The 23,272-nt window shown below is 43.6% G+C and overlaps 2 protein-coding genes across 15 annotated transcripts in view; one reads left to right on the top strand and one right to left on the bottom strand.

Annotated features, from left to right (window-relative positions):
- The window catches only part of MGAT3 (beta-1,4-mannosyl-glycoprotein 4-beta-N-acetylglucosaminyltransferase), a 69,194-nt gene extending 47,405 nt beyond the window's left edge, over positions 1-21,789 (top strand). For 7 of the 14 annotated variants that reach the window (XM_085885118.1, XM_085885114.1, XM_085885119.1 and 4 more), the window contains exons 2-3: positions 9,863-10,013; positions 16,860-21,789. In XM_085885118.1, coding sequence (XP_085741244.1) covers positions 19,073-20,515 — 1,443 coding nt within the window. In that variant the 5' untranslated portion in view covers positions 9,863-10,013; positions 16,860-19,072 and the 3' untranslated portion in view covers positions 20,516-21,789. Of the gene's footprint in view, positions 1-2,413; positions 9,629-9,862; positions 10,014-13,213; positions 15,519-16,859 lie in introns of those variants that run through there. The other 7 variants (XM_085885117.1, XM_085885115.1, XM_085885116.1 and 4 more) reach the window with 5 other exon arrangements.
- TBC1D16 (TBC1 domain family member 16) overlaps positions 15,367-23,272 on the bottom strand; it is a 116,667-nt gene continuing 108,761 nt past the window's right edge. Inside the window, exon 11 of the mRNA XM_085885126.1 lies at positions 15,367-16,738. Within this exon, the coding sequence (XP_085741252.1) occupies positions 16,532-16,738 (207 nt within the window). The 3' untranslated portion in view covers positions 15,367-16,531. The remainder of the gene's footprint in view (positions 16,739-23,272) is intronic.

Below are 23,272 nucleotides of genomic sequence, written 5' to 3' on the forward strand. Positions count from 1 at the left end.
TTGCCATGGCAACCACTTTAGATGACGAACGTATGTCGCGACACACCGTCTCCACAGTTTGTACCTATGTACCAAATATGAAATGTGAAAGTTGAAAACTTTGGGAGTTAGAGTGCGGACAGGAACGGATGGAAAACAGCATCCTGGTTGCCATGGCAACCACTTTAGATGATGAACGTATGTCGTGACACACCGTCTCCGCAGTCTGTATCTATGTACCAAATATGAAACGTGAAAGTTGAAAACTTTGGGAGTTAGAGTGCGGACAGGAACAGATGGACAGACGGACAGACAGACAGACAGACAGACGGACGGACGACAGGTATCACATTATATGCCCCGATATATATATATATATATATATATATATATATATATATATATATATATATATATATATATATATATATCGGGCATATAAAAAATAGTGTGGTAGATAAAAACATTAGAAAGGAAAAAATAACTTGCACCAAAAACTTTAACATTTTCACGCTCACGCTGACGCTCACGCCGGGGGTATCGCTATAGCTCTCTGTTCTTCGAACAGGCGAGCTAAAAATGTCACTTACATCACTCTTCCTCGCGGGGCCTCATAACTTTTCTTCCTCAATCTCTGATCAGTGTCGCTTCTGTGAAGACACTGCGACTGTCGCATGCTTATGTCGAATGTGTTTTTTTGTTTTGTATACAAGGTTGAAGCTTGTGGAGGAGCTATAACCTAGAACGGAGCAGGATGTAATGGATCAAAATGAATGAGAGGGAAGAGGAGCAGCAGGAGGAGCAGGAGGAGCAGCAACAGCAGGAGGAACGGCAGCAACGGGAGGAACGGCGAGAACAACAGGAGGAACGGCGAGAACAACAGGAGGAATTGCGAGAACAACAGGAGAAGTGCAAGAGCAGGTTTTTTCGGATACGTGAGCTGATGCCATCCGGTCCAGTTGCAGAATCAGTTGAGGGCTGCCAGAAACTTCTCTACTTTCTCAGGTGCAAAAGATACAGAATCGACGAGCAGTTCTAAGACTGGTTAGGGTGCGTACAGATCGATGGGTTGTCGACACAGGATTTGGAAGCAAACACAGAATTTAGGCATTCGGCCTTCTCACGAGTCACGTGTGGCGTAATTTGAAGTGAAGGAATGGATGAAAGAGGAGCATACTCCAAAGGCAGATTTAACAAGATGCCATCAGGTTTTAGATGAGGGAGACACGTTTGAAAGTTTAATTTTAAGGTTGGACAGTTGTTTTCTGTGTCACCTGAGAGCAGACACGCACTTGTGGGCTTTGTGAAATGATCTAAGGTTGCTTTTGGTCGGATTTGCCTTCCAGGAAGAGAAGGCAAGTTCTTTTGAGGAAGCTGCCTCACCCTAGGATACTATGCCTGATGGGCAAGAGGGTGGGTATGACAACTGCAGAGTGTAGATGAGATGATATGAATCTGTGCATGTGGGAGAGTAGGCTTCTGTGGAAGAATTACAAAATCTTATTATCAGTGGAGATTGGGATCGAAGACCAGTCCTGAAGTGTGATGGCAGCTTGCAGTTCCTGCCCGTCAGCTTGAGTGACCTGCCAGATTCACTGGCGCTGAGGTGGCTCTCTGATAGTAGCCAGAGTGATGTTTACCCAAAGCACGTGATGAGACAAACCAAATGAAGCAATATAAGAACAGGAGATATTATCAGGAAAGTTGGTCATTAGCCAGTCCAAGTCCAGAAGGGAGGATTTGCTCTTGGCAGAAATGTTGGTCAAAAAGTCCACAGATTGATTTTGGCCCATTGAGTCACAAAATTACTTTGCGAGTGATAGAGGTACCAACACCCAGCCAATTTGCATGATGACTTTTTGAAATGATCACATATTCACATATTAGGAAGACAGGGTGAGAGTTGGGATGTTGGTTAAAAGTTGGTTCATGTTGGTGGAGGGAAATAAATAAATGTAATGAGTTGACTGGAGGACAGCACAGCACACAGACAAACGAGGTGGTTGGGGGGGGGGGTGGAGTGGAAGTCACAGCCAAAGGTACTCTTGGGGATTTGGAAGGGTAACAGGAATACAAGGACAGTGAGAAATGGAGTTGTTGATGTAAACTTCAACTCCTTCTCCAGGATAGGGTTCAGGCCTGTCAAACTGGAAGAGACAACAGCCATGGAGAGATCTATAGGAATTGTGTACATTCTGCATATTTAAGGTTTTTGTCCAGCATATTATATCTGGTTTATCAGCATTGGCTTGGATTGAGAGATCTGACTGATTGAAGCGGAAGCCTCGAATGTTGGAAGTCCACTGAGTTAGGTATGAGAGAGGCACTTTTGGCAGGGTGAAATAATGTAGAGAGGGGTTGGGGGAATGTAAGAGAGTGGGGTGGGGTGGGGGGTGGAATGTTGGGCAAGGGGTACGATTTGAGGGGGGGGGTCGGGTGAGGGTGAAGATGAGAGAGGACAAGTTTGGGACTGAATGAGATCAGAATGAGTGGCCATTATGGATGGCTTATTATTTATTACCCTCACTGAAGGATTCGCCCCGGTGTGTGCCCCGGTTAGAATAGGTACACCGTATCCCTGCATGTCATAAGAGGCGACTAAAAGGGTTGGCATCAGGAAGGGCATCCGGCCATAAAAACATCGCCTCAAAAGGAAACCATGATGAATACAACTTATGAGCAGGGTACAGCCCGAAGTACCCCGTGGGGGTCCTCACCCCCTCTCGTTAAAACTCAAGGTGGGGAACCCGATCGAAGCAAGGGAGGAAATTTTTCCATTTATGATGACCAATCGTCTGATGCCCCACGTGGAGATCGGTTTCTGAGGTTTGGTACATGGAATGTAGGGACAATGACAGGGAGATCTGGAGAAGTGGTTGAAACATTGGTCAGAAGAAGAGTGGACATATGTTGTGTGCAGGAGACACGGTGGAAGGGAAGTGGTGTGAGAATGGTGAAGGGAAGGCAGGGGCAGAAGTACAAGTTTATGTGGCAAGGGTGCCCGGAAGGCGTGCATGGTGTTGGTGTCATGTTTTCTGAGGAGTTTGTAGACAGTGTAGTGAGTGTGACTAGAGTGAGTGAAAGGTTGATGATGGTGAGAATTGTGATTGGAAATCTCTTGGTGAACGTCATCTCGGGATATGCCCCGCAGGTCGGTCGAAGCGATGACGAGAACATGTTCTGGTGTGCGATGGAGAAGTTGATGGAAAATGTGAAAGATGAGGAAGTTGTTGTGGTTGGAGGAGACTTTAATGGACATGTGGGAAGGAGTCCAGACCGTTTTGAGGGAGTCCATGGGGGTTATGGATATGGTGTGAGAAATGAGAAGGTGAAAGGATCTTGGAGTTTGCTGATGAAGCTGATTTGTTGATCTGTAATACTCAATTCCAGAAAGCGGATAATAAGCTTCTTACATACACGTCAGGTGAGTCGACGACAACCATTGACTACCTGATGGTGCATAGGCGAGATAGGGGAAACCTCCAGGACACAAAGGTGATCCCAGGGGAGGAGACTGTTTCGCAGCACCACCTGGTTGTCTGCGATATAAGGGTGAAAGGTGCGCGGATAATTCGGCGGGTGAAGTACAAACCGAGGTTGAAGGTGTGGAGGTTGAAAGAGGTGACAGTGAAGGAAGCATTAAGAGAGAGGCTGAGTATGGTAGAGGATGATGTGGTTGGATGTCAATGAAACATAATTTATTGGGAGTCATTGGTGAGGTATGTGTATGGACAAAAGGACCACCGAGGAACTCGGAAACATGGTGGTGGGATGATGAAGTTGGAAAGACGATTGAAGAGAAGAGGAAGAAATTCAAGGAATGGCAAAAGGCAAAGGATACGGTGGAAGAAGAGGCTGCACATGAAAGTTATAAGGAAGCCAAGAAGGCTGCAAAGAAAGAGGTTGCAAAGGCGCAGGAGGCCCATAGGAAAATGTTCGGAGAACGCTTGGATTCGGAGGAGGGTAAGAGAGCGGTATTCAGGATTGCAAAGCAGATAGCGAGAGAGAGATTTGATGTGACGGGGGTGAGTTGCTTGAAGGATGATGTGGGACAAATTGTTGTGGATTCAGATGGAATTAAAGGAAGATGGAAGAGATATATGGAAAGGCTGTTGAATGTAGAAAATGAATGGGATAGAAACATCGAGAGTAACCCGGTTTTAGGACCAGCAGAGAAGATAACTGAGAAGGAAGTTGAGGAAGCTATAAGAGCAATGAAGAGTAGAAAAGCAGGAGGGCCGACGGGAGTTGTGGGAGATATGTTGAAAGCAGCGGGAAGTTGGGGTGTGAAGAGAATGACAGAGATCTGTAATCTGGTGGTGAAAGAAGGCCGCATTCCAGTGGATTGGGAACTGAGTACCCTCGTCCCTCTGTACAAGGGGAAAGGTGACCCTCTGGACTGTGGCTCCTATAGAGCAATAAAGTTATTGGAAAGGTTGTTGGAGAAGAGGATAAGGAAGAAGGTAAAGATTGACGAAATGCAGTTTGGATTTATGCCAGGAAGAGGAACGACAGATGCAATTTTTATTGTAAGGCAGTTGCAGAAGTACATGGAGAAGAGGAAGAAGTTGTTTTTTGGGTTTGTTGATCTGGAGAAAGCATTTGACAGGGTCCCACGCGAAGTAATGGCATGGGCATTGAGGAAGTTAGGAGTGGAGGAATGGTTGATCAGAGTAGTGATGGCCATGTACGAGAGAGAGAGAGCGCACACAGCTGTAAGGACAAAGGATGGGAACAGTGGTGAGTTTGAGGTGAGGGTAGGAGTGCACCAGGGATCGGTACTAAGTCCACTTCTATTTGTAGTTGTGATGGAGGTGCTGGCTCGGAGGGTAAAGGAGGGTTTACCGTGGGAGCTGCTGTATGCAGATGATCTGGTGTTGATTGCAGAGAGTATGGATGGACTGAAGGAGAAGATGAACAAGTGGAAGGAATGTATGGAGGCAAAAGGTTTGAAGGTGAATATCGGAAAGACGAAGGTGATGGCAAGTGGTAAAGCATGTGGTGAGGTGGAAAGGACTGGGAAGTGGCCGTGTGCTGTGTGCAGGAAGGGTGTCGGAGTGAACTCCATTCAGTGTACAATGTGTGCTGAATGGGTTCATCGAAAATGTAGTGGGGTGAGAGTGTCAGTAACCAGTGTGACAGCTACATTCAAGTGTAAGGTGTGCATCGAGGGAGCAGCAGATGAAGGAATTGTTGAGTTGGATCTTGGAGATGGTGTGAAGCTGGAAGGGGTGAAAACATTTTGCTATCTCGGAGACATGCTCAATGGAGAAGGTGGATCAGACTCTTCGACGGTTGCTAGAGTGAGATGTGCATGGAAGAAGTTTCGGGAACTGAGTGGCGTGCTGACGAAGAGGGGAGTGTCGTTGAAGCTGAAGGGAAAGGTGTATGCTTCATGTGTGAGGAGTACGATGATTTATGGGAGTGAGACATGGGTACTGAACATGGAGCAGCAACAAAGGGTCGGAATGCGAATGGTTCGGTGGATGTGTGGAGTATCGTTGAGAGAGAGGAAGACAAATGATGACTTGCGGAAGATGATGGGAATAGAGTCTGTGATGGAGGTTGTGAAGAGAAACAGGTTGAGATGGTTGGGTCGTGTGTTGAGGAAGGATGAAAGTGACTGGGTGAGAGGAGTGTTGGAAATGAGTGTAGTGGGAAGTGGAGGACGGGGAAGACCGAGAAAAACTTGGCTAAATGTGGTGGAAGAGGAAATGTGGGCAAGGGGATTAAGAAGGGGAGATGCAGAAAACAGGGTAAAGTGGAGAAGATTGTCATGGGGCCCGCAAGGCTAACCCCTGCTTTAGCAGAAAAAATGGCCTTAAAATGCTTGTTGTTGTTGCTGAAGGATTCGGAGAGGGTGTTGCATTTGGGTCCGTTTGTTTGTTTGTCTGTTTGTTTGTCCATACAGAACTTTTGTGTTTTTCTCCACAACTGCTTGTTGGATTGAGACGAAATTTTCACCATTGGTCTGACTACTGATGGAGAATGTTTTAATAATTATGATGTCATAGGTCACGTGGTGTGGCAGCCATATTGCAAAAACGGAAAAACTTTTGGACCTCTGTATCTCTGAAACCGCACCAAGAAAAAAATTGAAACTTGGCACATAGCAAGTACTCCTCAAGGGGAATGTGTGTGATTTTTTTTTTTTAATGTCATCATCGGTGCCCTCGTTATGACGTCATAATTGCATATGTAGAACGCCACATTCGCTCCGTATGAAAAATTTTGAGGATCATTTTGGGATAAAATAGTCCACAGAAAAAAAAAATTCATGACATCATTGGTCACGTGATTTGGCACCAATATTTAAAAAAAAAAAAACCTTCAAAAATCTTCTTCTCTGAAGTGGCTGAACAGATCGAGGCGAAATTTTACACGTATGACCGCCATGGTTGTGGCAGGCATATTGGATTTACCCTAAAACCTATAAAAGTACTCCACTCAAAAGAGGGCCTGACGAGGGTTTACAATCTCTGATTGCTTTTGTTCTTATTTGTGGTTGTTTTGAGAAGGAAGAAAGGATGAAGGAAACATTTTTATGCAAGGTAAAAACAAACCAATACGATGAGGAAAGAGTAAAGTTTATCAAGGAGTGAATGAATGAGAAACATGCCCGTGGAACACCTGGAAGGCCTAATCAGCCGAGGCTGATGCAGAAGATCAAATAACCAAACAGGCATGCAAAGACATGGCGATGCGCACATGATGCGAATCAGAAACGAAACAGATACTTGACAACAATCATTGGCAAAAAAGATTAATGCGACATTGTTTACTTAACTTTCAGAGCAGGATACTCTGATAAGTGATATAAGCGACTTAAATTCCTCTTAAGTACGTAGTTTATTAAAATTATCACTTGCATATGATATAATCTTTGCTTTCAGAAAACAAGTTAGATTCCACTTAATATTTGCAGTCGATACCAATCTGTAGTCTGGGTAAACAGCTAGTCGTGTATATATTGAAAATATTTACTAATACAACTGGTCATATAGAGGAAATCTGCTTTTGGTTCAAATATATTTCCACTTAGTGCTGATGGTGAGCCTTTATGAAAAATGAATGATGCAAATCCCACTACTTGTAATTGGGTGATGTCAACCAATTCTGATGTCCGTTGAACCCCCTCTCACTCCCGTGGGTGTATTTTGATCCTTTTTCGCCTGAGAGTCAATTGCACCCGATGAAAACAGCTGAGGCATATTTCTCGTTGACTGTCAAAACGTTGTTTGTATAACTATGACGAGGCTGGAAAACGATGTTTTATTCAGTACCTCATGCCAAACACCATTCTCTTCTACACCTCTCATATATTATTACAAATGATGCAAAGGTTGTTGAAATGTTGTTCACCTTTGGATCCTGTTTGTGGTTTCTGTTCTCCTTCAGTCCCAAAGTTTTGATTTTGGCAGGAATGTTGGGTTTTAGGGTGAACGCCGAACCATGTTTCATAGTCTCTTTTTATTTGAACCATGAGCTAACAGGATGGCCTGAAGGTATGCACACTCACCTCGAAGCTGTCTAGCCTGGGTTCGAATCCTGACCCAGCTATGAACTGTCATCCCGGTGTTTCACAGCTAGGGTGATTCATCAATGTGTGTGCCGTCCTTCGGATGGACGTTTAACGGGAATCCCGTCTGCCGGCACTCGTTGGTGGACATTAAAGACCTCAGGGTGTCCTTCGCGAAGACTTGGCGAGCTATCGAGTTGCTAAACTGAACAAATTAGAAATTCCTGCCCTAACCAGCAGAGCGCATTGCATAAGCAGCACAGCCGTGCCCACAGCCAATGATACTACCCCGCAGCCTCATGCTGTATACGAATGAAGAAGAATTGGAGCCATCATACTCGAGATAGCGGTTTAGGGAATGAGATTAGAGTTTGTGTGTGAAGTTTGCTCGTCCCAAGTTTGCTTATATACGATATACTGTGTACTATATTACATGAGTACCAATGTTCATTGGTAACTTATCAACGGTATGCCATTCAGTAACTTTCGGCACAGCTGAACAACTGATTTCGGCATAACAGAAATTGATAACAAGTTAGTTGTTTGTAAGTAACATACCAATACCGGCCCAGTAATGACTATGTTATGTGCCATGCAAGACTGCCAACCAATGGCTAGTGTCGACTTGTGTTCTTTGTCAATCAGGGAAGTGACTTTGCTGTTATCGTGGGTAATCAATGGCAGATTTTGAAACAGGAATTGAAGTGTACTTCCTCAAATATAAGCACATTCCATCTTTCAATGAGCAGGCCCCAAATGCTTATTCACATTATTATTTTCATGTACAGCAAGTCCTCGGTTAACATCGTTCTGGTTAATATTGTTTCGTCATTAAGTCACGGATCCATTGGAGAACATACTTGTTTAAAGTCGTTTTACCTCTGATTTAGTATCAAACTCATGGTTTTCCTCGTTTTAATAAAGCCACAGAACAAACCATACCAAAACTACTGGTGTATAAGCCCACCCAGAGTACGTACAGCATAGGCCTTGTATACACCGAGCTGTGCATCCATAACATCGGTGGGTCCTGGGCTGAAGTTACTCAAGTGTGCATAAATGGCGTGTGGAGGAAGTTGTGGCCTGAATGTGTCAATGACTTGAAAGGATTGAAAGATGTTTCCCTGCTATGAAGAAAGTTATCCTTGGCTTGGCCAATAAAGTGAGTTTTTATGAGGTGGAAGAAGCCAACGTTACCAACTTCTGCAATCACACAGACAAGAGCTAACCAATGAAGATCTGAAGCAATTTGGGATTATGAGAAAAAAAGCAAACGATTGGAGATGATGATATTCAATCGTTTGTTGAAACTTATTTAAAACTTGTAAATAATATCTTTTGTGTGACGATAAAAAATTTTCCCCCCACCCCACCCCCCCCTTTACATTTACATTAATTCTTATGGGGAAATTGGATTCATTTAAAGTCGTTTCAGTGAGTCGCACTTTTCAAGAACGTAACTAACAACGTTAAGCTAGGATGAGGACTGACTATTTATTTACATCTTTCCTCTTTCAGCACGTGTGTTCATGAGCGGAGTGTTTTTAGCTCACCTGCAACATAATTCTGGAGAGCTTATGGGATGGCGCACCGTCCGTCCGTCCACAAATACTTGCAACTTCTTCTGAAACGACACATACAATTTTGATGAAATTTTACCACAACGTTCATCACCGTGCATGTACCAAAGTTTGTTCATGGTATGAAAAAAACACTTAAAAAATCGGACCCTAAGGGGGTCTATGGGTATTGCCCCCCCCAAAATAGATTCTTGCTTTCTTCTCAGAAACGACACATGCGATTCTGATGACACTTGATCACAACCTTCATCACCCGTGATGTACCAAAGTTTGTTCACCGCATTAAAAAAAAAAATTGGGTCTGAGGGGAGTCTATGGAGGGAGTTTACAGTGGGTTGTCCCCCAAAATATGTATTTGCTTTCTGCTTGGAAGCTGCACACAATTTCGATTAAACATGACCAGAACCTTCATCACCCTTGATGTACCAAAGTTTGCTCACGTCATTGAAACAACAAATCCGTAGGTATTTACTTTCTTCTCCATTACAGATTTTGTGGGTCATCCATGCCTGCTAGTTGTTGCCTGGTTACCTTATCCAGCCACTTCCAGGTGGGTATTGCCCCATGTTTATTTTCCGATTCAATTCTTCATCGAGTCTACATACATTTACAGTACAGTACATTATTTTGGGAAATTGCCTCCTGTAAATACTATTGCAATGCATTTGAACTTCCTTATTTTGAACAGGCCACACCTTCCCTTTGTTTTCTTGACTATAGTCTCCATTAAATGGGTTAATGGACATGTAATGTGCACTCTCCTCTTTCCCCTCTTTTCTTTCAGAGGTGTCAAAAATATCTACATTTAATTGGACGAGCCCTGAAGGACAACTTCTTTGTTCATTATCCTTTCCAACTGTGGACAGGGCACTCTGAATTCAAAGCTTTCTTTGATGCTGTGACGTTCCTGGACTCGCATCATCACTCACCCATCGGTAGTGTATTTTAACGTGCATGCTTCGCTATTATTATTTTTCCTTTCGACAGTATGGAAATGTTTTGTTGTCTGAGTGAATCTCTGCTACGTAACTGAATCCGACACTAACACAAATCTGATTAAATTTTGGATGTGATCTGTACTGTGGTGGTCACAAACCATCCCCAAAGCCCTTTTATGACTTTCTTGAAGACAACCGGCTTAGCATCGATGTGCAGATGTCTGAGCAGAGTTGGTCGTAAGTTGATTACTTGCCGAGATAACCCAGTATTAACGTATAAAGGACTCGTGGAATCGATCCTCGTGTATAAATGTTTTAAAAATGCAAAGGGTCTTGCATCTTGCACTTCGCAACACATCCTCGGTAGAGAACTCAAACTGAGGCAAAGTCGTTCACAGGCTGGCGGAAGAATTTTAAAGCCTTCGACGTTCAGGCTTCTTAGAGCTTCGCTCCTGCGGCCGTTGCAGGCCAAGGTGAAGTTGCTGCACCAAGTAAAAAAACACCAAGTAAACACCGCAGCCTGTGTGGGTGTTGAACTGTACCAAAGTCATTGCCATTGAGAGAGGCAGCTTGGAAATACGCCTTCTGGAAATGATGATGATGATTATTATTATTATGACGATGAACGAGAAGAAGATTTTCTGCTTTTGACCGATCTCAGATTTTTTGGCTTTTGTTTTTTTTTGCTTTTGCCATGGTCTGTAAGAACTGAAAAGTGATCCCCACCGCGACAATCAGCCGAACAGACCATGTGGACTCTCATAGATAAGCAACTTTTTGGAGAAGATACTCCAACTTTAGTTTTGTAGCTAACACATGAGACCGACTTTTTTTTTCTCTGTCATCCCTACATAGAGAGTGCTTACCACACTCTGATTATCGGCTCAAGATTACAATTCAGAGTTGACAGTTGAAGTGTAATTTGCATTCATTTATTCAGAAGAAGTCATTATTGATTTAAAACTTACTTTTCTTTTTTGCCACAACTTTTTTTTAGCTCGCCTGTTCGAAGAACAGAGAGCTATAGCGATACCCCCGGCGTGAGCGTCAGCGTGAGCATGAAAATGTTAAAGTTTTTGGTGCAAGTTATTTTTTCCTTTCTAATGTTTTTATCTACCACACTATTTTTTATACGCCCGATATATATATATATATATATATATATATATATATATATATATATATATATATATATATATATATATATATATATATATATATATATATATATATATATATATATATATATATATATATCGGGGCGTATAATGTGATACCTTTCGTCCGTCCGTCCGTCCGTCTGTCTGTCCGTCCATCCATCCGTTCCTGTCCGCACTCTAACTCCCAAAGTTTTCAACTTTCACGTTTCATATTTGGTACATAGGTACAGACTGTGGAGACGGTGTTTCATGACATACGTTCATCATCTAAAGTGGTTGCCATGGCAACCAGGATGCTGTTTTCCATCCGTTCCTGTCCACACTCAAACTCCCAAAGTTTTCAACTTTCACGTTTCATATTTGGTACATAGGTACAGACTGTGGAGACGGTGTGTCACAACATACGTTCGTCATCTAAAGTGGTTGCCATGGCAACCAGGATGCTGTTTTCCATCCGTTCCTGTCCGCACTCTAACTCCCAAAGTTTCAACTTTCACGTTTCATATTTTGTACATAGATACAGACTGTGGAGACGGTGTGTCACAACATACGTTCGTCATCTAAAGTGGTTGCCATGGCAACCAGGATGCTGTTTTCCATGTAGTAGCACAATTCTGTATATACCTTCTTGTTCGGGCGTATATTGTGCTCACTTGCGCTCTTGTTACTGATTACAATGTACAAATACATATATTGCTTTAAAATTATTTGGATCAGACTTCACTGCAATGCTTTATAAAAAAATATTAATTATTAGACGAGTCTTTTAAAAACGATAAATGTATAAACAGGCGAGCATTGGGTGGCTTTGACACCAACTCTCTGGTTTTCTGCAGCAATGGTTACTTTAAACCTGTAAACAGCAGTGCATCGATGATGCATGATGTAGTCCTGGGTTTTTTTGTAATCAAACAGATTTGAGATGCACTTTGAACGTATAGCTTGGAGACATGAATTGGTAATTTGGACAGGTCTGCGTTCTTCCTCCCAATGTTCCGTCAATCTTGTGCAGTGCACATGGTGTTGCGATGGAGCTAATCCATCCATGCGCAACTGGACCTGCACCCGAGCCCATTCAGCTTACGGAGATAATCCTCCCACAAGCCTTTGGGCAGAGCAGCCAAAAATTGTCTTGTCTTTTTTTTTCCTATTCACACAAATCTATTAAGAACAAAGCATTGACTGATTTAGCAGTCAGGCAAAGGCAGTATGGAACACAAAAATGCATGAGGGTGAGTGTGTGTGTAATATATATATATATATATATATATATATATATATATATATATATATATATATATATATATATATATCGCACACATACACAGAGACCACTGAATTTGAACTTGACAAGTGTACATGACTCTGTACTGCTGTCTACAATGCATCTCTGCAGTGGGTTTAATAAGAGTGGACAGCGGGGCGACGATACAGGCCTTTCACATGAGCTATGCCTAAGGCCTCGGACTAGTCCATTTCTCACTCGCACATGGACGGGGCATCCGCAGCCTGTGTGGGTGTTAGACAGGAAACAATCAAGATTGATTGATGATGGCTTGCTTGTGGAACACCTCGTACATAAACTGTTGGGTTATATCAACATCATTGCTTTTGATTGAGCGTTGTGATTATTATTATTATTATTACTATTTTTAAGTACATTAAATCTCACTTGACAAAACAAAATACCAACTAATTTCTTTTACCATACATTTCCCCCTAGCTCGACATGAAATTAGTGAAGATTTTTGAACGAAGGATTCTCCCTCCACCACACCCAAAAAGCTGTTTTAAAGCAGATTTTGGTGTGTGTGTGTGTGTGTGTGTGTGTGTGTGTGTGTGTGTGTGTGTGTGTGTGTGTGTGTGTGTGTGTGTGTGTGTGTGTGTTAATATGTCTTGTATGCGTAGTATTGGGCCAGTCGAGATTTAATCTGTCATCTTTGATTCTTTTTTGCATTTGTGCTTCCGTGCGTGTGCACCCTCCCCCATGGCCTCATATACCAGCACTGCGTCCGACGCGCGTGCGTGCGTTTTCAGTGCGATGCGACGCCGCAGCCTCCTGCTGCTCTGTGCCAGCGGCCTGGGACTTTTGTCGTTACTGCAGCTCCATCAGGCTCTGCGCGCCCTCGTTTCCGGCCGTCAGCATCGGAGGGAGATCTTCTTGTCTGGTGTGACGCCTCCCAACCATGGTGCACCGTCCATGGTTCCCACTTCCGCGGAGCCAGTTGACCTTTACCTGCGTTCATTTCATCTCAGCGATGACATGAACGAGTATTATTACGTCACACCATCTGGCTTTCGCTGTCTCAAGGAAGGCTCGCAGAGGCAACCCTCGTCTTCATTGCAGAGCACTTTAACCTCACGTGGCAGGATCTATGAGCTAGCAGGAGTGAAAGGTGAACACTGCTTCTGCCGCCCAGGATGGCACGGCCCTCATTGCTCTATTCCCACGGTGGCACAGCACTCGAACCTTCCCTCTCGCGGAGACCTCCGGCTCCGGACTTCTCCTCGACGGGTCTTGAATGTGGTGAACGTCAACCATGAGCTGGATCTACTTGAGGCAAGGTTCAACGAGCTGCGTGGCACCGTGGACGTTTTTGTGGTTTGCGAGTCCAATTACACAGCCTACGGTGAGCCGAGGACTTTATTGTTCCATAGGGCGCTTCACAATGGTAGCTTTGCTGCCACCCAGGGGCATCTTCTTTATGTCTTCCTTGATCACTTCCCTGCCGGTGGTCGGCAGAACGGGTGGGTTGCCGACGATTACCTGCGCACCTACGCCTCACAACAGGGACTGGCACGTATCTGGGGTCTGCGTCCCGACGACCTATTTGTCATCAATGATGCAGATGAGCTTCCTTTGCGGGAGGGTATTCTCTTCCTCAAGCTGCATGACGGATGGCCTGAACCTGTGGGCATCCACCTGCGTCCGTCCATTTATGGCTTCTTTTGGAGACAGCCTGGCTCATTGCAGGTGCTGACTGCCAGCACAGTGCGTACCCTCACAGAGATCTACAACTCCGATGGGATCTTGCTTCGACGGCGTCATTACTATGACATGCCGGGATTCCGGGATTATGAGCGGCGCTCTCAAAAGCGTTTGGCAGAGTGGGCTCTTGGAAGTTCCCTGCACTTGGCTGGCTGGCATTGTTCATGGTGTTTTTCCCCTGAGGGAATATTGCACAAGTTGATCTCCGCTCAGAACGGAGACTTTCCACGATGGGGTGACTACCCCGAGAAGCGAGACCTTGTCTACATCCGTGAACTCGTTCGCACTGGGGGTTGGTTTGATGGTACATTGCGAGACTTACCTATGGCTAACCCCAGTGAGCGCCTCTACGCACCACGGTACTTACTCGACAACCCAGATAAATATTCCTACCTTTTGCAGAACCCTTACATCAGTAAAGCTTCCATACCTCCAGCTGCGTGAAATGTAGACAAAGAAATGAAGGCAATTGATTTGGACTATTTTGATGGGAGAGTGAAATGTTTTATGTGCCCCTGACCTTTGTAAATTAAAAGAACTGGGGTTTCTTGCACATGTGATTATCTTGATTTTATGGGATTTGTATTTATTTTCATTTGTCTTCTGGCAAGATGCTGGGAAGTGAGATATTTTAACATCGTGAAATGTTAGCTCATCCATTTACCAGTATTTATGGGCAAGTTCTAATGTACAGTATTTTAAAATCAGCACAAATATTGGAGCTGGGTTCTTGTATTCTGGCCATGTTTTGGATCACATCATTTATACCTACTATTCCATACTAGAAAGAGAATGATAACTGTACAGACTTGGGGGTGGACTTTCTGGAGCCTCTACAGCTGGTTTGGGCAAGAATTTTGCTCGGGCGCTGATGACAATCCCCTACTGCTGCGAGACATGATGGGATCTTTCATATCCACTGATGGGACACCCAGCTTAAGGTACCATCTGATGGATGGTGCACTCATTCATGCAATGCCCTTTCAAATAAACACCATAAGGTAACATTTTGTAGTAAGGGCAGGCATAGACCCACAGACTAGCCAGCTCAAAGGCAAATGTGTGCTACCTCTAAGCTATCCTGTGAGCCACTATAGCTGGGTGGATGGATACATATGGAGTTAAAATCAGGTTATGACAAAGCACATTCCTACAGTTCTTTCTGTCATCAGCTGTAATTAAGAACATTCCTCAGACCCAATATGTGTGGTGTTTTTTATTTTATCTTATTTTTTTTTAAACAGGGGAGAAATAGGTATTTTGTATCAATTGGTGAATGACAGCTCCAAAGACTCATCACTTAAAATGAAAGCGGCCATTGTTTATTGCCAAAAATAAAAATATGATGGTGCACTCACCTGTGTAGTGAATGGCTTGCTGCTGTCGGATGGCTACGAGTGAGAGTGAGAGTGTGTGTATATACTGCATATGTATTTCAATCCTTTTTTTTTTCTTTGACGCCTACTATAACTGAATTGAACTTATTGGGCATGCCACTGGATGATGAGCAAAAATGCCTTTTTCAAATTATATACTCCTATCTGTTATTTAGAGGAGGAGGAAGGGGGGGGGAGGAGGAAGGGAGGGGGGAGGTGGAAGGGGGGGAGGGGAGGGCGGTGGGAGAGAGTCGAAAGGATTGCGGATAAAATAACAAAACATACTGGAAAGAGAATGGCAGTCCAAAGTTGTATCACATTTGTTCTACAACCATTACTGAAGCCTGAAGTACTGCAGTTATTTTTGATTGCACTTGTAAGTTCACATTGGAAGAACTCCCCCAACGATATGTAAGGAAATTAATCCAACAAAAGGCCTTCATCAACACCACTGATTTGAGGAATGGATCCACAAAAAGTAAATGTTGCTTCTTGGAGCCATTTTTTTCCTCTTGCTGCAAAGGCTCTGGACGACATTCCATGCAACTCGACAGCAGACTTTGGTGTTTGCATTGATTCATTCAAAGGTAAAATTAACAATGTGATTGTGATCTTGTAATTACAAATTTTGAGAAACCAGCGAAAACCCCTTCCTTACGGATGAGTGAATACAAGCAGAATTATGGAAGTGATGACTTGTAATACCCACCTCCACCACAAGTACCGTGAAATGATGCACATTTACATAGAATTGGGGTGTTATCCCCACCCTGAACCTCTGGGAGTGTTTTTTTTTTAACTGCCTAACCTTCCCGTGCATTCCCCACTCAGACTACAGCTTCCACTTATCAACTCATTCTGTCCAGTGGTTTAGGAGTGCATAGTCGTCAAACAAACCAAGACACTTCTCAAATTATAGTCGGATGAATAACCGTCATCCCCAAAAGTTGGATTTGAGCAAGTTGTCCAGAGTTCATATGAACTGTCCTTTCAACAGATGCCAGGGAGTGTGGGTACTGGTGAGGCAGGTGATGGAGGAGAGTATTGGCATGGAAAACCTTCTGGGTGCTTTCCCATGCACTCAACAGCAGGCATGTAACCACTGTCCCACACGCCGGGGCTACAGCGCAGGCAGAGTCCATGCAGTGTGCATGGTATGCGTGGCATGAGGCGGAAGTGATGTAGCAGACCCCGTGCCTGCAAATAACAAACAAAGACAAGCATATCATCATTACAATCCTGATGATGAAAATTGGGCATCAATTATTTCGACGAACATTTATGTTCACAACTGCCACTTTTTTTTTTTTTTGCACAGTAACATACCATATCCATTGCAAAGCTGGACAAATCAAGCATCCCATCACTAAGGACACTGTTCGACTCTTGTTCGGGGCACTGTGTCCTCTTGCTGTTTGTCCTCGCAATCCACTCTGGGACTCACAAAACCATGAACCACCTTCCAGGGCCAGCCACTATGGGTAGTACGCGAATCCCAGAGTGTGCCCGCAAGTGACCCACCATGAAGAATCTCCAGCAACCACCAAGGAGAACTGTATGTACCAGTTTGGGACCTGTTACCACCATGTGTGGTGTTTTCCCTTTTTATTTGTTATGAGGCCAACAACAACACCCACTCGCAGTACACACGAACCTCCAGAACGACTGGCAGCACTGCATGATATCTGTACCCTATAACGTCCCACAGGGCCCGTTCAACCCTGTGGTGGCGCATGTGAATTGCACATAGACAGACTGATGTACAACAAGGAAAGTTCATGCATGGAGGGAGTGGGAGGGGGGGTGGGTCTTTGACACAAACACTGGAGTGAGGGAGACGAGGGCTCTCCAAACATGTCCTTTATAAATTTCATTTCTCACGGATTAAATTTGTTCGTGGGCACCAGCAGTGACCACTATGTTTTGGTTTGCGGGCACCAGCAGTGTTGGTTTGCGGGCGCCAGCAGTGACCACTATTTTTTGGTTTGCGGGCGCCAGCATTGGCCACTATTTTCGTTTGTGTGTCTGTGTGTCTATCTGTTTGTGACTCTCTCCAGAGCATAGCTCCGTGACGTTTGATGCGATCTTGATGAAACTTGGACACAAGCTAGATACAGGGTGCCCAGTGGTTCCACATTTCCCACATTTTGCAAAATGTGTCCCACATTTTTGAAAAAAAAAATCACACATTTCCCACATTTTTGTCAGACCTTTAAAAATTGTAATGGCTACAGCAGATTTTTTAGCATTGTTAAGCTCAAAAATCTGATAGGGTTTTGCACCCCTGGCCTCTAGAGCATTTTTTTAGGTGTCATTAAATGCACTTTCAATCTTTCTGCTGTGGTAATAAATATAAATAATTGATGGATATCATGGTTATTATAAAATAACACATTTCTCTTCATCATCATGTTCACTGTGTCTGTGATGGTTTTTTAATGCTGAAAGTGTAAGACAACACCATATTGTGATTGCGTATTTATAAATGGCTATTAAAAGATGTACCATTTGAGGTACTTATTTGGAATACTGGTAATGCTGGTACATGTAATGTTAACATTCACAACAATTTAACATGCAAATATGGTGTTTTTTTTCCCCTTTCATGATGCATGTATATTGGATTGTTGCTTGGCATATACATGTATATACAATTCCTTAACCTATTTGCTTTCCTGCTTACATGTGTAGCTGTAGAATCTGTTTTACAAGCAAGAGAACATATTATTAATTCATCAAAATGCCACGACATACAACAAAATTTAACGAAAATTGGATGAATAGTGTGGACAAGAATGGGCATGCACTTAGCCAGTGGGTACAAAAGAAATCAGACCAGGAAGCTCATTGTGCGTAATGCAAGAAAGACATTGATATTAGCAATGGTGGTGTTTATCAACTGCAAAGACATGCAGAAGGAACAAAGCATATTAGAGTGGCTAAAACTGCAATTGCATCTGGACAGTCAAAGCTGAAAATTGGGTCAGGTGGGGTATATTTGTCACAAGCATCAACCTCTGGAGCATCCCAAAAATGGACTCTTTCACACCAGGACAAAGTTACAAAAGCAGAAGCTATATGGGTCATGAAAGTTGCACAAGTCAATTTCTCTTTCAGATCATGTGATAAGATAGCTGAAACATTTCAAGAAATGTTTGCCAACAGTGATGTTGCAAGGGATGTGAAACTTAACTGTAGTAAAGTCTCATATGTAGTCTCACATGGACTTAGTTCTTTCTTTCATGAAGATCTTGTTACAAAGATTCGGAACACTTCTACATTTTATGCCATCTTGTTAGATGAAACTACTAATGACCAGATGAAAAAGCAACTAGATATCCATATTCGTTTTTGGAATGATGGATTGATTGACACATGCTACCTGAAGTCAAAGATGTTGGGTCATGCAACAGCTCAAATTCTGAGGGACACCCTTTCAGACGCATTGGAAGAAGATTGTCTTGATTTAAAAAAACATTATTATTCTGGGAATGGATGGACCTAATGTAAACAAAGCATTATGGGAAAAAAATGGATGCAGACTGCAAGGCTGCAGGTTCCCATGGGCTTGTTGATGTGGGATCATGCAACATACACACAGTACACAATGCATTTGGAAAAGCAATGGGTGTTCTAGAATCGTGGGGCATAGACAGTTTTCTTGATCAGCTATTCAAGTTCTTCCATCAAACGGCATCACGTAAAGAGGACTACTCCCAAATTCAAGCTTTGATTGAGGTGGAGATCCATGTTCTTCTATGCAATGTTAGCAATCGATGGTTGAGCATTGGCCCTGTATTGGAAAGAGTGATAGAGCAATGGAAAAGTTTGGTTGAGTACTTCACTGTCTTCCTCCCAAAAGAAAATGTGAAGCTGCTTATCTCTAGTCAGAGATACAAAGACGTTAGAAAACAGCTGTGTGACTTGACCCTGCTCAGATTGCACTTCCTGCAGTACCTTACCAGTGCATTTAATGGGTTCCTCACTCTTTTCCAGTCTCAAGAGCCACTCATACATGTCCTTTATTCAGAGCTCTCAGATCTCTTGAAGAACATACTTAAGAAATTTCTGAAATGTGAAGTCATAAAAGACAAAGAAGGCCAAGATTTGCTTGATACTGACATTATGAAGAAGGACCTGATGTTATCCAATGACTGCATTGCCATTGGTGAATCAACAAGACAGCTTCTGCCAAAGAAGAACATCACTCCATTGGATAAAGTTGGTTTCTTCTCAGATGTCAAGGATGCATATGCTGCTGTAGCAAAGCATTTGATTAATCGCCTTCCACTGGACAATTCTTTGCTGAGGCGATTACGTTTCTTACATCCACTGATGAGACAGCAGGAGAATTCAATGGATTCTATCAAAGCAGCTGCCCAGAAATTTCCTCATATCTTTTCTGATAAAGACATAGATCAAATTTGTGATGAATGGATGCTTTACCAGGCTGAGAATGAAATCAATGAATCCTGGTTCATGGAGGAAGGAGGCTCATATCAGAGAGTTGATAGATATTGGGCCAGAGTGTTGGATGTGAAGACCTCTACTGGCAAAGAGAAGTACCCCATTCTTGGACAGTTTGTGAAAGTTGTTTTGGCCATATCACATGGACAGGTTGATGTTGAAAGGGGTTTTTCACTGAACAAATATACAGTCACTTTACAGAGAACCCATCTGAGTGAAAATGTTGTGAATGGTTTGAGAACCATAAAAGATGCAGTGACCCATAATGGAAAGGGTGAACCATGCCAAATTCCAGTTACCAAATCGATGCTGGAGAGTGTGCACCAAGCACATAGGAAATACAAAGCAGATAGAGATGCAAAACAGGAGATGGAGAAACAAAAGCTAAAAAAAGAAGCTGAAGAAAAAGAGCAGCAAAAAGCAAAGGATCAGATGGAGCTCCAAAAGACTGAGGAGAAAAAAACTCAGGGAACAGGACAGACTTCAACTAGACCTGAAAACAGCTGATAAACTTGTGGCTGAAGCGAATGAACGTCTGAAGAAAGCTCTGGTATCAAAATCTCAAAGAATGGTAGAAATTTGTGCAGCTCAGGCCCTCCTTGAATCAGGACATAATAAGCTGTCACAAACCAATTCCAGCTTGGAAAAATTGGAAAAAAAACTGTCTCAGTGCAGAAAAAGAAAATTGTAATGTGGGTGATCAGTGTGATCTGCCTCTCAGGTCAGGGTGATGGTGTTAGTGGTGATGGGAAATAAATGGAAACAGTCCTAATGTATTATATTGTTACGGCTGTGGAAATTCGCAAACCACCATCCAGGTCCCATAGGTGAGGTATCTCTTAAGTACATGTGTAGTTAGCCCCAAACCCGTTGTTTAGAGGGAATAAATGTGATTCATTCGGGCTGCGATGGCTTGAGTCAGTCGTTTTTCTTTCTCTATCTTTTATTTCAAACAAAAACCAACAAGGGGCTCGGTGGCTTTAGCGCCATTCTTCTCCGCGGTTGGTGCGAGGCAGGAGAAGCGAGGGGAGGGCAGCTGGCGCCCGATTGGTGGATGCGGTGTGACGCGGTCAGGGAGGAGGAACGCCCCTCTTCGAGACCTTTCTCGAAGCGCCTCGAAGGGGGGTGGAGAAAAGAACGGGGCGGAGCAACAGGGCGGAGCTCCGGGATATAAAAGTCAGAGACGGGGGAAGCAGTTTGGTGGATGCTCTTGCTCGGTGGATATTCTTGCTTCGTGGATGCTCTCGCTGTCGTCTTCCGGCTCGCTCGTCCTGGTGGCCGCTGGCCTGGTCTTTTGTGGGGCAGTTGCAAGACCCCGCTGGCGGGAAGGAGCGTCCGCCATTCCCCTCTCCCGACTTCGGGCATCCACGTTTCCCCCCCCCCCCCATCCGCGCTGGGATAGCGCCGAACACTCGGTCCGTGGCGTCGAGTGGCCAACACGTGCAGGCGCGAGGCACGCAGGAGAGGACTCGGCTACCACGCCAGGGCACGGAGTCGCGGCCAGGTGGGACCACGTCGACGGACGTAGGAGAGGGACTCGACGGCCCAAAAGGGAAGTCACCATTTCTTTTCGGGGTTTTTTTGTATGGAACTTGTGGCGCCATGTCTTGTGAAGTAAAACTGTATAAGTGTTGCCGTGTGTCGGTCTTAGTCGGTTGTCGCTCTGCGTCGTCGTTGCTTTATTGTTTTTCTTCTTGCATTTGCTTTATGTGCATTCTGATTCTGTTTGGCTGTATATGTGTGCCGTGTGTCGTGTGAATAAAGTGCTTGTGTGAACTTGTTCCCTGTTTCGCTGCGTCCTTCCCTTTGTTGAATCTCCATCTTGCTTCACGTAAAGGGTTCGTAGTGGGCTTAATACGCCCGATAAGTAATCGGAACCGTCGAGGCCGACGATAACACCGCTCGGTTATCCCGATAGTACGGAACGGACCGCTTAAGCGGCCCGTGTCTGGAGTCGACCTGCGGCGAGGTGCCATCGCCCGGTTTACCATCCGCGTGGGTACTTAGGTAGGTCGAGTTTGGCGAACAACCCTATCCCACGCGAGTGGCCGATTGGCACGATCGTGGTGAGGCCGAAAGGCCCACCCGTGACTAGCTCCCGGCGTTAGTCCGAGAGGGTCATGACAGAATTGTCCGTCCGGTGGGCGACGTGTCGCGATTCGAGTCACGTGGCCGATCGCACGCCGGTGGGCGCGAATTCGCAACAATATGTTTGAAGGAGTTAATCTGTTAAATCATAAACCATGTAAATAAGTTTCATTGTAATAAAGTTTTTTTTCATGGGTGCTATGATGACTTTGCTTTGTTCAGCCATTGAACCTGGCATCATGTATGGTGCCATTTATAAATTTATAAATGTATGGTGCCGTATATAAATCACATTTATATATTATGTTCTTTTGCATATGAATAGGGCTATTTTCACTTTGTTGCATTCAAGCCCTCACCGAAGTAAGACAGATTTATTTTCACATGTTATTTATAATTCATTGCTTGGGAAATGATTTTATGATTTTTTTCTCCATCATAGTAATACTGTTTTTATTTTATGTTCTAAAGCCCACTTGGCACTGATAGTTGTACTCTAGAATGTAACCAGTTTGAGTTATAACATCTTAAATAAAAAACTAAAGTGTTTTGAAAGTCCAATATTAATATGTGTTATATTTGCATTGTGTACACTCCTGAATTTGTGCATTTTAATTAAGATTACATAAACTGTTATATACTGAAACATGTACAATAGTATAAAGGCTTTCATCAATGCCAACCTAATCATGAGGTATTCATGATATTTATACAACCATAGGCTATACATGTATGAAGTAAGATGATGTAACCATAAAGACACTATATTGCTTCATGTAGTAGTTATTATGTATATTTTTTAATTGAAATAGGTGGATATAGGATGTTTACTGCTTATAATGTTGATACCATACAATCTGAGCACCCTAATTAGTTTGATAGCTTTAACTGCATTCAAATTTTGAAATCCCACATTTTCCCACAAAAAAATCCCACATTTTTTTTGGCAGCCATTGGGCACACTGTATTTACCAACAACCACCCATTGCCCACCAGAAACAATTAATCCTCCGTACCAGCACCGAATTGCATTTACCATGTTCTTCCTTCCCTGTGCTTCCTTATTCTTCCTTCTTGCATTTCACACATTAGTGGCACAACGCTTGTTGCATTCGTAATAAAGTACAATGCTTTTCCCATACGCAATAAAGTACAGTGCTTCTCGCAAGCAAACAG

Source organism: Eptatretus burgeri, chromosome 6 (genome assembly GCF_056783735.1).
Source record: "Eptatretus burgeri isolate ZD-2024b chromosome 6, Ebu_testis_v1, whole genome shotgun sequence".
Lineage (NCBI taxonomy): Eukaryota > Metazoa > Chordata > Myxini > Myxiniformes > Myxinidae > Eptatretus > Eptatretus burgeri.